Source organism: Uloborus diversus, chromosome 1 (genome assembly GCF_026930045.1).
Source record: "Uloborus diversus isolate 005 chromosome 1, Udiv.v.3.1, whole genome shotgun sequence".
NCBI classification, from domain to species: Eukaryota; Metazoa; Arthropoda; class Arachnida; order Araneae; family Uloboridae; genus Uloborus; species Uloborus diversus.
Window position 1 is genome coordinate 105807375 of NC_072731.1, and position 16998 is coordinate 105824372.

At 33.4% G+C, this 16998-nt stretch overlaps 1 protein-coding gene across 1 annotated transcript; it reads right to left on the reverse strand.

Annotated features, from left to right (window-relative positions):
- Positions 1-626: 626 nt before the first annotated feature.
- Positions 627-14156, reverse strand: LOC129218109 (uncharacterized). The gene is made up of 3 exons (XM_054852347.1): positions 14016-14156; positions 6398-9578; positions 627-1569 (listed from the first exon to the last, which is right to left on the reverse strand). The coding sequence occupies exons 2-3, from the start codon at positions 7673-7675 to the stop codon at positions 658-660; spliced, it is 2190 nt and encodes a 729-aa protein (XP_054708322.1). The 5' UTR covers positions 7676-9578; positions 14016-14156; the 3' UTR covers positions 627-657.
- Positions 14157-16998: the final 2842 nt, after the last annotated feature.

Genomic DNA, 16998 nt, shown 5'->3' on the forward strand with positions numbered 1-16998 from the left:
CAAGTAAGCTTGGGCCACTGGGGACATTTTTTGTGATTGAACTGAGCTCTATCCAGAAGCAATGTTATTCAACTCACACAATTCAGAGCACACTGGAAGAAGAGCTTTTAGAAGACATAAAAGAAAACGAAACCAGCGAGAGTATCGACATCGATGACACACAACCAAAAGATTTTACACCGAAAATTTTGAGTCATTTTTTCACAATGGCAAATGATCTTTCTCATTTATTTGTGAAGGAAGATCCCGTCATGGAAATTAAGCAAGTGATCATGGAAGCGATATTACCCCATAAAGAACTGCAGAGGGGAAAAGAAAAGGATTGCTCCCACCTCTTTTATTCGCTCTTGCATTAACCCCCCCCCCCACCGCAATTTGGACTTAAAGAATCCCAAGGTATGCCTTGGCCCTTAAGAACCTGTATACACTTGGAGTACTCTGCGACTACGGCCGATTTAACATGCACCAGTCGCCTTTAGCGAACACAACGAGCTTTTGCCTCGTCAAGGTCAGAGCTCGCAACTTTAGAGCATGAATATCGAGAGAGCTGGTCCTAGTTTAGCATGTTGCAACAGAAACGTGATTTATAGTGCATAAAAATGAACGAATAGATTTAAGATGAATATTTTAATCCTTAAAACTTTTAGTTAACAATAATTAGGAATACTTTTTCTTAAAATAAAGTTTAGTTTTTTCTGATTTATACTGCAAATAAGTTACTGCAGGCATACGACGGAATTTTATTTCGGAAATGCCTTTATCTGGTATGAAATCAAACTTGATTGTCTCAGTGTCTGTTGTCTTATTCTTCCCAATATGGGATGATGCTGCTTCTTCCAAATCTTCGCTCTTTTTGAACGCTGGACTTGCATCGCTGGCAGATGCTTCGTCTATCGATGAATCAACATCAGAGCCAAAAGCTGAATACGACTCTTCTTTGTCAAAACTCGTTGGTTTCAGTTCTTTTATCGCTAAATAATGTTCAGAATTTCTTTTTTCCTTGGAATGCCAATCAGTTTGTGGGCACTCATTTTCACTAATTAAACGTAGTGTAACGTGATTTCTCGGAGTGTCATAAAATCTTAAATTTATATTCCCATACTTTAAGTGGTAAATCTTAGATTTTGAATTTTCTAAATTCACATGATTTTGAATGATGTTCTCGGCTGTAATTAAATAATCATCAGCACCATTTTCATCTTGCTCGACGTTGCCAGCGAACTCCCGAAAATTGTCTCTTGTATCATCAAGGCTAGTTTTCCAGACAGCAGTACTGTTTTCTGTTTTTTCATCATCATTAGCAACAGAGATATCTGATTCAGAATGTATCTGATGTGTTTCGGAGATGCAAGAGGAAGGGCTAGTTGAAATCCTTCTTTCTGGATTTCTTTGTTTAGAGTTGTATTCTGACGAAAATTCACCGTCTGACGACGTGTCTGTACTTCCGTGGAAATGAAAGTTTTCATCATCGCTAGATCCTGCTGGAGGAGATGAACTCAAAATGTCTTCTTCATTCAAAGACGAGCCAGAATTTCTAATCCAGTATATCTTTTCATTTTCTGGACTTTCCTGGAAGAAAAAAGGGCAATTAAATGAAGACAGAAAAAGAAAGTTTGAGGATCGATGTAATGTGAATTTTTGTGAGACTCATTGACGTTTGTGCAGTTGTAATAGTTTTTAGGAAAAAATGTGATAAGTCTGAGTATGAAATCAAAGTGCTTAAACAGTTCTGTCAATCAAAGAGGTCATAAAGGTTAATGCTCTGTCAAAGCAGAGGCACTGACAGAGTAAATTCTGTCTGAACAGAATGTAATGTGATTCAGTGAATAATCTGAGCATCTTACCTCGCTATTGGTTGATATTCCAATTACACTCCCAAGTGTATAACAAAGAATGAATATTAAAGCTATCCAAAAAATTGAAGGTGGAGAAAGCTACAACAAAATTTGCATATGGGGCAGAGAGGCACTTTATATCAGTGTTTCTCAACTTTTTTGACCAGCGGACTGCCAAAGCTATTGAAAAAGAATTCGTAGACATGCAAGCTTTTTTTCCTCCCTTTTTCTTCCATTAAAAAAAAAAAAAAAAAAAAAAAACTTTCACTCGCGGACAGTGAAAAAACGCGATTCCCCCCGGACCGGTGAGGTTTTTTAAACTTCTTTTTTGCTTAATAAATAAATAAATAAATACAATAAATAAATTAATTAAAAATAAAAGAAAAAAAGAAACCTTTTGACTTGGGGTCCGCTTAAAGCTTGAAAATTTGCGAACGGCTGAGGTTTTTTTTCTTTTGCAAAATATAGAAATAATAACAGTAGCTAAATAAAGATTAATATATAAATTAAACTTTACTTGTATGAAAGGCCTGTCACAAAAAGTGTTTGAATGTAAAGATAAATAGTTATTGTGATAAGTATTCATAAGTTAGAAGTATTGGTAAAGAAGCTGTAAAAAATACGAAAATTAATCACAAAGTTCGAAAAAAAGTGTCATAAAGGATATTATTATTATTATTGTTATAACTGTTTTTTTTTTTTAATTTTTTCTTTTCTTTCATTTTTTCTTTGAGTAACGAAAGTTTTTCAACATGAACAAGAAAAAAAATCTCTGAGGACCGGTCTTTTTTTTTTTTTTTTTGGCGGACCGGTACCAGTCTGCCAGACCACCGGTTGAGAATCACTGCTCTATATAAACAAGACAACCTGGGGTCATGCGACCAACCCATCACTTCTTACGTCCTATTTGTAAATTCTATAGGCTTGATTCCTTGATTCCTCTAAAAAGATTTTTTTTTGCAATTTTGTGCCTTTTGAACTTCGTTCAATGTATTTTTTATTTTGAAGTGTCCAAGTTCCTGAGAAACTCAGCGTCCATGATCTAATACATCTCCAGAATTATTCGTTTTAGAATAAATGCTGAGGTTAAGTGACAATAAATACAAATAAATAAATAAATCGTTTTGTGAAGCATTGTGAAAGTAAGGACGAAATTAAAAAAAAAAACGGAGTTTTATTCGTTCCTGAGGACTGAATCAACCATCAGAAAACTGCTTCAATGAGTATAAGTAAATGCATAATTGGTCTCATTAGTTAAGATTCGAATGCGTATGGAACTACAAAATAGATACTACAATGTCATCCCCAATTAAATTTACAAAGTCTTATTTCTCATTATCGGGAAAACTTGTAAAATTAAGCCTTGATTTCTTTCCTGAATACTATCGGGTTATGGATAACTTTGATTATTTTAATGCCCGAAATTAGCATTTATTAAAACTAAAGAAAAACCTACGAGTGATAACTTCATGAAATTGAATTTATCTGAGTCAGAAATGGTGAAATAATGGATTTATTTCTGAATAGATTGAAATACATTTTAACTATAATACAATTGCCGTAATGGCAGCCGTTAACGCAACTGCAAATCCTGTCTAATGGATCTTTTATGAAATTGGACCTATCTGATGTTGAAACGGACGGGAAATGGATTGCATTTGAAGTTCATTTTGAAATGAACGAAATTAGCATTTGTTAAACGAATACCGATGCAGACGAAAATGAGGAATAATTGACAGAGATTCATAACTAGTTATGAAGTATGTATCAAAATAATTTGAAAAGAATCAAAACAAAAGTTAAATATTTTTGCAGAACATATGTTTATGTACGTTTTAACTCTTCTTTTCCTCAAATTACTTTTTACTTTAAAATACAGGGTTAGCATAAAAGAATATCCCGGTTTTAAAAGTTATATTTCATAAACTATTACACTTAGCACTTTAAATCTATACTAATAATATAAAGCTGAAGAGTTTGATTCTTTGTTTGTTTAAACGCGCAAAAATTCTTTTTGTGTAGAATAGTCCATTAGTTGAGGAAGGCAATACGCTATAATTTACATTGATATTTTAATTAGAGAAAAAAGTTATTCAATGTTTTATGTGATTTTTAGATGTTTTTAGTACTTTTTACCCCACAGGCTCCAAATCAATTGCGTCAGATTTTTTTTTCGACTAAAAGGTAGAAAATTGAATTTTAAGTATGATGAAAAAAAATTTTTTGTAGATAGAGAAATACTTGTACTTTTAAAGAATTTTTGAAAAAAAACTTTTTTTCGCATTTTTTCCTGGGTTTAATATTTTTTAAACTCATCCCGCAAAAAGTATAAAGACTTCTTTTCTAAAATTTAACTATGTAATAGTAAAAACATTTCACCTTCTTCTGGAAAAAAGAAAGTTTTCAAAAATACGCAATAGTTTCTTTTTTAAATAATTTTTTTAATGCGGATTACGGCACGACTTCCAAGCATAGCCGAAGTTTTAGCTGTCTTCAATTTGCGATATTCATTAAGTCAGGGCAATGACGCCATGGCCACGTGATCCAACTGCAGCGCTTGCTTTAGCTTCTTTTTTTCCATTTAGAAATTTTATTCATTTCTCCTCCCGCTCCTCCCCCCCCCCCGTTGTTTTGCTGTTGTTATTCGTTATTCATTGCATATTTGTGTGCAGTGAGCTTTTTTTTTTTATATTTTGCACACTACGGGAGACACAGAGCTTTATTTTTTAGTGTTTTTCTAATTAAATAAATAAAGCGAGCGGTTTTTTGCTTGCTCTTTATTTTATATACATAGAAAATATTGTTAATTACCATCAGAGGTAGATATGCATAGATCGCATAGATAGATCGACAGATAAATATAGAGGTCGATATAGGTAGGTGGTCAGTAGGAGATAGATAGTCCCGTATTTAAGGAACTTCAACGGGTGTTCCATGCCCCTCTCCCTCGACTTTGAAAACATAAATCATTTACGTAAAAGTGGACGTGCTTTTTGTTATTTTCCGACAAAATGGGCTCCTTTGGGGCTGCTAGCATAGAAAGATGAACCAGCTGGTCTTTTAATGTGTTTTGACGAACAGTTTTAAATTCCAAAGAGAATTTAATAGTTTTTTTGAAAATGTGTGTGCGCATTTTAGGTGAAGAGAAATGATCATTTCACTTCAGAAGGAGAGGGGGGGGGGCTGGATTTTCTTTTATTCAACTACTTCGTTTAAATTCTTAGCACGAGTATCGCCGTGCGGGTACTGCTAGTAATACATAAAATTAAAGATAAACAGTAGCAAGTTTTTTTTTCTCTCACAAAAGTTCGATGTGTGCACCTTTCTTAACGCGACACACATTCAACATACATTTTGGAGTGTTTTTCTGTCAATTTTTTGCTACACATATGCGATCTTTCAGTTCTTGCAATGCCGTAAGCAATGATGGTGTGTAAACACTGTCTTAGACGAAACCCCATTAAAAAAATCTCACGGGGTTAGCTTTGGGGACGCTGGCCAACGCATTATGGGTAAATCATTATCACCTGCATGGCTAATCCAGCGTTGCGGAGCGTCAGTGGCGCAGCGAAGTGGGAAGGGGGGGGGGGGGGGGAGCAAGAACACCTCTTAGAAATTTTAATTTAACATTATTGCCAATCCTAATACCATAGTTAATGCATGTGTAAGGAATGCTGTTACCAAAAACTCCCTTTCAGAAGGAATTTCTGGCTGTGCTAGTGCGGAACGTGCACGTTTAAATAGTTAAGTACGTTCAAAAAAAACTTGGACAGTTCATCTTTATTTTTATGCATCATTTATAGCGGTAAATGTAATATTTTATGAAACATAAATATTAAAACCAGGAATTTTTTTTGTACTAACCCTGTATAACCACTAAACATTTGGTTAAACAGAACGAAGGCAAAAGGCTAGATTTAGAGTCGTGAACGATATTTTTGTTGGAAAGTTAAAAAATTAAAAACTAGAAATCAAAATTAGTTTTACAAGCGTGAATATCAATACACATAGTAGAAACTTGTCTGTGTGTGTGGGGGGGGGGCTGCAAAGAACACCCTTTTCAATGCAAAAGATGTGAGTTTATACTGAACATTTGTTAAAAAAGGGGGATCTGTGTCAAATGATTGGAATATGTTAGTGGAAAATTTCAGCAAGCTGAAACATGGAAATTAAGTAAAAAAAAAAGAAGTGTAAAAACATTTTTATGGTGTTCGAACTACGTATATTAACAGTTTTTTTAAGTTACCTGATGAAGCAATTCCTGAGGTTGCAGGCTTAAAAACAGAAAAGTAACTATTACTATGAAGATAAAAGTAGAGAGTAAGTTGAAGTATGGTAAAAGGGAAAATTAACAGTTAAAAAAAAAAAAAAAAAAAACCAACAACCCAGTAAACATTTTTTGGTTAATAGCTATTTCTTATGGATATCATTAACAACATAATCTTACGTTAGCATAACCGTGATAAAGTTGAATTATTCTATTTATTCCAATGAATATCTTTTACTTTTTCTGCAAGAAAATAAAATTGACAAATATTTTAAAGAAATGATTTTCTACTTACGCTTTCAAGTCTCAAATTTCCATTGCCTGTTATCGATATATGTGTTGGACAGTTTTTAATTGAAAAAGTCAATCTGTTACTTTTGCCGCCGTTTTGCGAGTCAGTTTCAATGAATAATCTTTCCTTTATTTTTGCCGAAACCCCGTCTTGCTTCCTTCGCATATTTTGATTGTTTATGTAACTATATTCTCTACCAAATTCTTCGCTTTCGTTTTCTGAAGAGATTTGTTTCATTTGCAAAGTTGCTTTTCTTTTCCTTTGTTTAGGTTTTTCAATATAAATGTATTCTGCCAAGCTGCGGTGATCAGAGTCCTTCTTGAACCAGCTTTCATTCGATTCCCGAGTCTTAGATGACGGATTATGATGTTGCTGAAGCTTATCTACGGTGTGCGCATTTTCAGTCTTGGTAGGCAGATAAAAATGTTTTGTTTTCCTTACGTTAAGAAAATAGCCTGTTCGTAGTAAGGTTTCTCTTGGTGACTTTATCCTGTTCAGACAACAAGTATCTTTGTCGTTGATTTCGTCTTCTGTACTGTCTGAGAAACTTATTCTACGTCTGGTCTTACTGTAAGCATTACAAAAGTTATTAATTGAACTTCCTACGTAATTGCAGGCTTTGCCACCATAAAACGTGCTCCTACTGTTATTATTTACCGAACTTTTTGAGTAATTGTGGGTCTCACCGTCATAAAACTTGCTCCAAATATTATTATTTACTGAACTTTTTACGTAGCTGCTAGTCTTGCCAACATAAAACTTGCTCCCATTATTATCATTTTCTGAAGAGAATGAGAAAGCTGGGTGCTCGTACCCTTGAATTATTTGCTTGTCCCCACTTTGCTCTGTATCACTGTGTGAAAGTAATCTTTTTTCCTTACTTCCTATTCTGCTATCTTCTTTTTCAAAGTCTCTAATTCCGGAATTTGCTCTATTGACATCTACATCTGGTAAAGAAGTTTTATTTGATGCTGTATTTAACGAAAACGCTGAAATAGCCTCAGGACATTGAAGCTTTTCAGCCCTTTTTATTTTATCATTAAAACTACCAGACATCCTCCCGTTAGAACGTTTGAAAAAATTGAAAGTTGGTGAAATTGTGTCTGGATGAATACATGGTTTATGTTTTGTACATGATTGTAAATTTTGATTACTGGTATTAAATTTATGTTCCTTATCACTAATACACCACTCAAGTGATGTGCCTGAAACTCGTTTTTTCGGTTTGTATGTGTAAATGAGAACGTTCGTTATTCTTTTCTTTACATAAATTATATTCATGTTTGTTTCTTTTCATGCAAATACTTTGAGATTTGTTTTCGGCAGCATTTTCTAGTACTCTACGTTGTCGCAGCGCATTTACTTGCAGCGAGCTTTGATTTTCTGAAATGTTTGTTTCAAATGAGTCCTTTTTTTTCTCTGATATTTCATGTCTTTTCAAAGTCAAATTTCCGGAAAGAATTGCAGAATTTTTTGCGCTGGCATCGTTTGAATTTACGTCATGAACATTAGAAATTGTTTGCTTCCACGGAGTATGAAAGTTTTTTAATGAATAATTCAGAGTACATTCGCTGCTTTTATCAGCATTATATGAACATATTGAATTGGATTTTTCAGTAATATTTTTGCTAAATTTGAAAGCATTTTTTGGTAGGCTAAAAACAAACTCTTCAATTTTTGCCTCAATAGATTTAGGAATCGATATAGAATGATTGGGTTTTCTACATGTGCTAACCATGTTTACGGTAGGTGAAGATGGAAAATTTTGTATATTGGTCTCGTTATTTTCGCTAAATGAAATATTCTCCTGACTTTGAACAATTTTACTTGTGTTATTACTATCTACTAGCAATGAAGGGCTGGAAGTTTCGTTTGAAATTTGCACAAACGTAAAACCAGTGCTATTTTTTTCACAAATAGAAGTTGCATCCATGTCATCAGTGATGAATTGTATCATACTATTTTGGATTTCATTTCCTTCTTCCTTTAATGCGCCAGTACTTTCTTTTTCTTTGCTAATTTCTTCATATATTTTGCATTTGGTATCATTCCATAATGGACTTGACAGAAGCGCGTTTCTTAACGTATTGCCAAATACGAAAACCTGATTATCTGAAATCTTCTTCTCGAATACTTCCCCCCATTTTCTTGTGCCATTTCTGGTCTTTTGAATTTCAGATTTTCCGTAAGGTTTCCAGTAGCTTTCGCGCTATTGTTGTTTGAATTTTTTCCGTGAGTAGTTAAGCCTTTCTGCATGCTTCATCACTTTCAGTCTTTGCAAAATCATTAAAATCGTATTCGTTTATTTTATTTGCATGATACGGGTGTGTGGGATTAAATATTTTTACTCCATTTTCCTTAAATTTGAAAGAATGGTTTGGCGTGCTGGAAACTAAGCCTTCAATTTTTTTCCGGAAAGGATGAGGGATTTGATTGTGGAACTGTATTGTGTTTTGGGTTCATCTCAGTATTACATATCACATTTACACTCGGTGAGCATAAGTAGTCTGATATTTTGCTTTCATTATTATCTATCAAAAAAAAGATTAATATTTTCTTTGACTGGAAACATGTTTATTCCTTTTTACATCTGGTAGCAGTAGACAACATTTTGTTTTACTGTTTGGGCACACCATGAAACAAGTTTAATTCCTTTCAGTTGTATGAATGTCGTCGTTATTATCTATTATAAACTGCTGCATTATTTGTTTTTTTATTTCAAAACCTTATTCTTTAAATGTGCTGATATTTTATTTTATGGTTATTTTCTTTTGTTTTTTTTGTCTCATAGCACTACGGATTTGGTAGAATTGCGCTGCGTATACTTTTTCCAAACATCAAAAGTCAATTTTCTTCATTGCCCAGGAAAAGTTACTATTCTTCAAACAACTAAAAGTTTTGCAATCATATACCAATAGCTCAGTTACATACAGCTTACGTAAAAGTTTTGATACTTAAGATTTACTTTTCGAGTCTTGCTACGTTAATTTGCCGCAACTAATATTGAAATCTACAACAACTTTTGTTCTAGCAGACGTGATAAATTAATCTTTTCATTTTCACCCTTACTCCCAATCGGGTAAATCACTCGGTAACTTATAAGAAAGGCATCGAATGTTATAACCGTTTAAATCAGCCATGTGCAAGAAGCAGAGAATCTTCTAGGTTTGTAAGGTATCAAAATCTAGAAAATAAAATATTTGATTAATGTGTTTTTTTATAAGTCATTTTTACTATTGAAACTGATTAATTAAAATACAGTAGAACTTCGTTTATCCGAGGTAATTGAGATTAATAGCTTTATGTATAACATATTTTGGTTCTTTTTAAGTATATTTAAAAAAAAATCCGTTAAATAAATATTAGACCCTTGTAATACACTGGAAATATGCATAGTTAGTTTTATTTCAGTGTTGAAATACTTCATTTCACAAGGTTGCAACTCTATTACAGAGTTTTGTTGTTGTTGTTGCTTTAATCACTTGAGTATCCGAGTTCGAGTTGACAATTCTATCTCATTTAAGGTAGATATGTACGGCTTCCGTTTATAGAGTACCACTAAAGTGGAAGTCCGATTTAGCTCAGACAACATACGATAGATAAAAGTGCCACCTATTGACATTTCGATAATTTTGATCCAAACTAGAAGTATATCAACTCCTAGTTCAGCTGCCCATGATGTACTGATTTGGAATGAGATCTTGGAGAACTTTGTGACCACGATATATTTATAGTGCCCCAGTCATCGTTAGTGAACATGAATGAGCTTCGATCGACTATCATCTGTTCCTTAAACTGATCCTCACTCGTTAAATTTCGAAATTGTCCTTTTAACTTCTGCTATAGATACTGAGAGAGTGGTTAGTATCAAGAACAAAATGTAAGTACTTGGTATTGACGGCAAAATTCGTAATTTTAGTCATTATTTCTTAATGTTGTAGTAAAGGGGGTTTGGGGGTGCTCCCCTCCAAACTTTCTTCAAAATTTTAATACAACTTTGGGGATATTAGAGAGTCGATCGCTTCTCCCGGAAAGTTTTTAGATCGCAATTTTAGGCTACGTTTAATGACATTAGGTTGGAAAGGGGTGTGTGTGGGGGGGAAGGGGGGGGGGGAGTATTGGGAATGATCTCGGGGAAAAAATTGGACACTGAAATCTTAAAAACGTCTTTAACAGCAACATTTAAGAAAGTTTGAGGCTCGGCGGGGGCTCTCCTTTGAAATATTTTTGAAACTGAGAATGCCTCCCGAAATTCTTTGATATTGGGCCATTCCACGAAAAAGTCAACCCTTTGTTCCGCACATAACGGATCATAATATTTCATTAAAAAGTAATAATTTCAATGGGTAAAATGACGAAATTTTTGCTTAAGAAATCACCCATAAGTTTGTAATTTGCCGAGCAGAAAAAATTTGTTCATTAATTTTTTAAAGTAGTATTTTTAATGAAATATATGAGGTGTCACGTGCAGGAAAAATGACCGTTTCCCGTGGAATGGCCCAGTTGAAGTTCCAAAAAGCAGTTTTAGTAAATATTATATAGAGACTTGGCGGGGGGGGGGGATGTTTGAAATTTTAAGCTTGAAATGCACTTTTTAGGGACATGTTTTGTGAATTTTGAGGAGCGGGAGGGATCCGTGGATCTCGCCTTCAGTGTTTCAAGATTGAGGTTAAAAATGTAGTTTCGAGTAAGCTTTAGTGATTCTTGGAGATGATATAGGATACGCAAGAGCTTCTCCACCTGAAAACATTGTAAAGCTATATTTGGCTACGTTAGACACGCAAGAGAGGGGAAGGTTTCATACGAAAATTGTTCGAAATTTAAGTCCCCGAAAGCCCCATCTTTGATCTCACTGAGGAGGTTCTTAGCGGTCGGGGTCTTGCCTCTGTAAATTTTCCGCAACTACAAACCTTAAAAGAAAAAAAAAAAAATCACTTTCAAACATTCTTTGGTCTTCATGAAGGATTATGCAGATTGACGAACAGACCGCCATACTATAACAGGCCGAGCATTTCGAGAGGGGGGGGGGGCACAATTCCGATGTTTGCAATGCAAGAAAATTCCAAAGTGCTACAGATTAATTCCAAATAACTTTCAGAGATTGTACGAGTTTCCACTAGTTTTCCTAAAAAGAAGTATCGTGCCGAAAAATCGCTCCCTGAATTAATACAAGTTGCATGAATGCAATCTTCTCACTGTTGTGAAAAATGTTTGCTAACCACTATGTTGCCGTACTATGCGAAAAAGTCGTATCTGCAGCTGAGCTCAAAATGAAAAAACTGCTAAAGATTTACACCTCTATATATTTGATTCAGAACCCTTTTTCACAAAATTTTTTAAAACATATTTCCCGCTTACAAAATGACCATAAAACGTAGTACAAAGATAAAATATGTTATAGAGAACCACCTCGTGGCAGTAACTCAATTTTGATAAGAAGTTTAGATAACGACTTCGTGCTTAGCACGGCAGTATGAAGATATGTTCGACTCCTTTATTAGGTGTTTCATTTTCAACCTCGTTTACCGCACTTCCCTAGCTAACTGTGTCCCATACGAGGGTGAACTGCAGTCTCTGGATACAATAGTTTAGCATGAATTACAGGAAAATGAAGCTAGTTTCCATTTTCCTTGAAAATTTTGCCTTTGCTTTGCCATATTTTCTAAAATTTCTCCAGGAGCCTTCTTGGTAAATCGAGAAGGTGCCAAGCAATTTTTTAAAACACATCTAAGTTTTTTCTGAAGGTTCCTACTTTATTCCAGAAACATGACTGGCTTTCATTGTGAAGGGTTCTGAAGTCTCCTTTAGATTCCACTTTAATTTCAATCAGTTTCGTGACTTTCAGCTATAACCTTTTTTTTTTTTTTTTGACCAGATAATGTCACTAGTAACATATCGCAGAAATTCGTACTAGCAGCCCATTATTTTCCAGAAACGTTTAATTTTTTTTAGCAGTGTAGAACAAATTTATGTTCCCTAAAACAAAAAACCATAAAAATTATTCCCAATTGCATTTTGAGGTGAAATCCTGATTGGAAGTTTAAATATTTTTTTGTATAGGTCCAAAATCTTGATGAGGTCCAAAAAATTGATGCGTAATTACAAAAAGTTCAACGCAATTGAGCAGACTCGGTTAATGAGAACAAAAACTACGTACAGTGAAATTTCGGTAACTCGACTACCCCGGTAACTCGACAGTTAATTTTCTTATATTTGGCCCAGTACTAATTTCAATGCGCGAAAACCTTTCTAACGTAACGCACATTTGTAAAACCCCTTGAAACCAACCTCCAATCGCTATTCTAGTCCTATTTTTGCTACCAAAATTCATTCTTACTGACCTTTTCTCGGAATTTGTGCTGCGGTTTTTTGGGCAGTCAATCCTTTTATAGAAAACTCTTTTAGAGAATTCTATCTTTTATCCAAGGAGTCAGTCACCACACTTTGAGCTGTTACTACAATGCTGAAATGCTAGGAAAAGATAGGATAAATGTACCCAGCGAAGGTACTATGGGCATGCCTTTCGAACAAGTTCGAGCAGGACTTTTTATCTATAACGCATCTGATTGACAAGAAGTTTTATCTCTTTTCAAAAATTAAAGATTTATTCCTCATGAGATGTTTAATTAATATTGGTGATTTTATTAATTTTCAGAAAAAGAAAACGAAAAGAAAAGAAAATTTATTTACTGCAATTATTTTTCTTAATGCGAATGTTGAGCATTTGTAAGAACAGACAGACCATACAGAAACTCTTCAGGAATTAAAATTAGGAAACCTTAGAAACCCGCTTTAGTCGAAATGTTGTGTTCCCTTGGGGTGTCGAGTTATCGAGGTTCCACTGTAATTTCTTTTATTATAAAAATTGCTAATCGGCATGGTTTTTTTTATACCACTGTAAATTATTTACTTCAATGAAGAAAAACCGTCGATCACAAATAGAAACTAACATCATAAGATAGCATTTGAGTTACGCCACAAAATTATCACCACAATCCTTTCATACGTACTTTGCTAGCACAAATATAACCTTTTTTTTTTGGCCAGATATGTCACTAGTAACATATCGCAGAAATTCGTACTAGCAGCCCATTATTTTCCAGAAACGTTTCATTTTTTTAGCAGTGTAGAACAAATTTATGTTCCCTAAAACAAAAAACCATAAAAATTATTCCCAATTGCATTTTCAGGTGAAATCCTGATTGGAAGTTTAAATATTTTTTGTATAGGTCCAAAATCTTGATGAGGTCCAAAAAATTGATGCGTGATTACAAAAAGTTCAACGCAATTGAGCAGACTCGGTTAATGAGAACAAAAACTACGTACAGTGAAATTTCGGTAACTCGACTACCCCGGTAACTCGACAGTTAATTTTCTTATATTTGGCCCAGTACTAATTTCAATGCGCGAAAACCTTTCTAACGTGACGCACATTTGTAAAACCCCTTGAAACCAACCTCCAATCGCTATTCTAGTCCTATTTTTGCTACCAAAATTTGCTACCAAAATAAGAAAGCGATAAATGCAGCATAAATATAAGTTTTGAATTTGAATGTGTTAGTATATTATAATATGAAGAAAGCATTAAAATACACGAAAATTATAGAAGAATATAACTTACCCTTTGCTGCAGAGGAAAATCTTATGAAATTGCTGGAATGAGGTACATTAAAATTCATGGCGTAAAATTTGTGTAATAGTACATCTTTTGAGTCTGGTCATTTAGAGTATATCAGTTGAAAAAAAAAAAAATGCTTGATTTCGTTTTGAAATTTATTCCTCCCTAAACTGCTTCGATAAAGAATGAAAACCTACTATAGCTATCACTGTCCTATCAAGAACCGAAAACTCACAAAATTTGATAAGTTATCTCGTTTCGTTTCCAGCTGATAGTGTGGATAATTAAAGAAAAGAAAAGTGAGATAAGAGAGAAGAAATTTTTAGAATTGATCTCTTGTTCAAAGTGGGAATTAACAAAGTGTGAACTAAAATCTACTTACTGCTTTTAGCATTTTGATAAAAGTTTATAAATATAAATAAAAAATTGAAAAACCCCAATAAAAATTTCAATTAATTTAAAATCTGTTAAAAATCCACTGTGCTTTGTGGTTTGGGTGAATATACGCTATTTGAATTTCAACGGCGCATAGAATTTTTTTAGGTAAAACAAATTATACTATTGTTGTTCTATGCTTTATCAATAAAAAATATTGTCTTTTATGTGACCCACACACCCCACACAGTCAATTCTTTCCACATAGTCAGTAGTTAAAAATGTATACTCTTTAAGCCTCCCTTTTATACAAACAAGTTCAACGTTCCTTTTTAAATAACTTGGTATAATGTATTTTACCATAATCATGCACCTAAATAAACATCAAAACACATTTCATCAAAAGACATTGTAAAAATATTTATAAACATACAAAGAAGTATTCATTTTCACGTGAGGATGAGTGAAATTCAAATAATATTGCATCAATTCTTTTTGCACTACTACAAAGCATGCTTGTGCCATCCGTCTCAGTATTTCCCCTGGTAAGTAATTATTTTTAAATTTTATCGTTACCTAAATGTACGTTTGTACAATGCAATGTTTATTGTGTGCCTATTTTAATGAAAAAACGCGCGATATTGTTTTTATAGATTATGTGTGAACTTGTCACTTCTTTGGCGTGACTCCATCTGGCAGTTTTAACGCCAATAGCGTCGCCATTTAAAGGCATATTTCCCCCGGGTGCTTATAAAGCTCAAAAAAGTTCAAACTTCATCTGACTTTCATCTTTGCAAGTACAAAAATAACGATAACTTATGAAAAAAAAATGAATGTTAAACTAAACAGAAAAATTTTCTTTGAGAACCCAAAACATTCATTTACCATATATTCACCCTTTTACAAAGGGTTAGAACTTTTTTTCTTTTTTAATTCAAGAAGGTTATGTTTCTAAAAAATTGGTAAAACGCCCGTTTTGCTTTTAGGTGAGCATATTTAAACTAAACGGTGATTAAATATAATGGTAGAAAGGTAAGTGATGGGTCCATTGTGAATACTCGTATAAGAGTTTAAAAAAAATTTCGTGACTGAAATCAAATTTTGTTTTAAATTTTACGCAAAAAGTATAATCTTGACAATATCATAAAATATCGTTCTGGATAGAAAACAATGACACTTGTCGCTTTCTCAATCTTGCTCGCTGAAATTTACATAAAGCTACTATGAAAGGCAGAATAATATTTGCATAGTTCAGCTTCCTTCTATAGTTTACAGTTACTACCGGACTTGAAATATCTTTCCAGTTATCCAGATTCATTGGTACGGCTTCACGATTAAGCTGATTAACGATCTAATTAGAAGTTGATCAAGAAATATAAAATGTTTGGAAAGCTTCAAAATGTTCCATATTGGATGCTATTCGTTTTGTACTATCAAACATTATTTTTTTAAACTAAAAGAGCAATTGTATGTGAAAAATTTGAAACTCGAAATGCTTGAATGCAACTCTTTAACAATAACTTAACAATTTTTTTTAAACCAACCACTGTAGCTCATTCCATTCTACTTCATTCCACGGGAAATGGTCATTCTGTCCCGCACGTGACTCCTCATATATTTCATTAAAAATACTACTTTCAAATATTGATGAAATTTTTTTTTTCTGCTTGACAAATCGAAAACTAATGTGTGATATCTTTAGCAAAATATTTGGTCATTATCCTTTAAAAGTATTACTTTTTAATGAAATATATGAGTTGTCACGTGCGGGACAATGGGTTGATTTTTTCGTGAAATGGCCCTTCTTTACTTTTTCTCTGCTGAATATTTGAGGTAAGGCTTAGTAAAGAAAGAAAAAGCAGCTCCACTCCAAGATTTAATGACTGTAAAATACGAATTTGGAACAGTAAAGATATATGAGTGTACTTTAAAAAGTTTTGAGTATATAAAAAGCGGGCAAAGTTCAAGCCACAGGTAGGCGTTCATTGAAAAGTTTTTCGAAATTATGCTGTATATCATCATTATACCTCAAAACTGATGAGACTTTGCTCTATTATTTATACTAGTTACCTCCAAATTTTTAATTTTGGTACTTACACCCTTTCGCTTCCAGGTGCTTCATATTATTTTGAATTTTTAAAGTTTTTTTAAAAATGAAATCTGTTTGTACCACAAATGGCTTTGCTATCGAATGGACTACTTTTCAAACAATGAAACATTTTTAATTCCATCTTTCCCAAAATGGAAGTTGAAAAAGCAAAACTTAACAACTAAAGTGACTGTAAACTGATACTTATAATAGCACTTAAGAGTAAGTAATAGTGTAATAAGTAAGAAGTAGTAGTGTAAGTAGTAAGTGTGTAATAAAACGTAAAATAGATATGACACAATACACATTTCAAAGAATCTTTGGGTTTAAGTCAAAGTTTTAAAGATATTCAAAAATGACTAAATGCTTTTTCAACTGCTCGAAAGCTACCCTTTCAAATTTTGTTAATGAAATTAACCGAGTAATTAACCGAATCGATATTTTCTTCAATTAACACTGTAAAAGTCTAATCTTTCTTCTGAAGCGTCCAAATCAGAATAAACACCATTAAACAAATCGCTT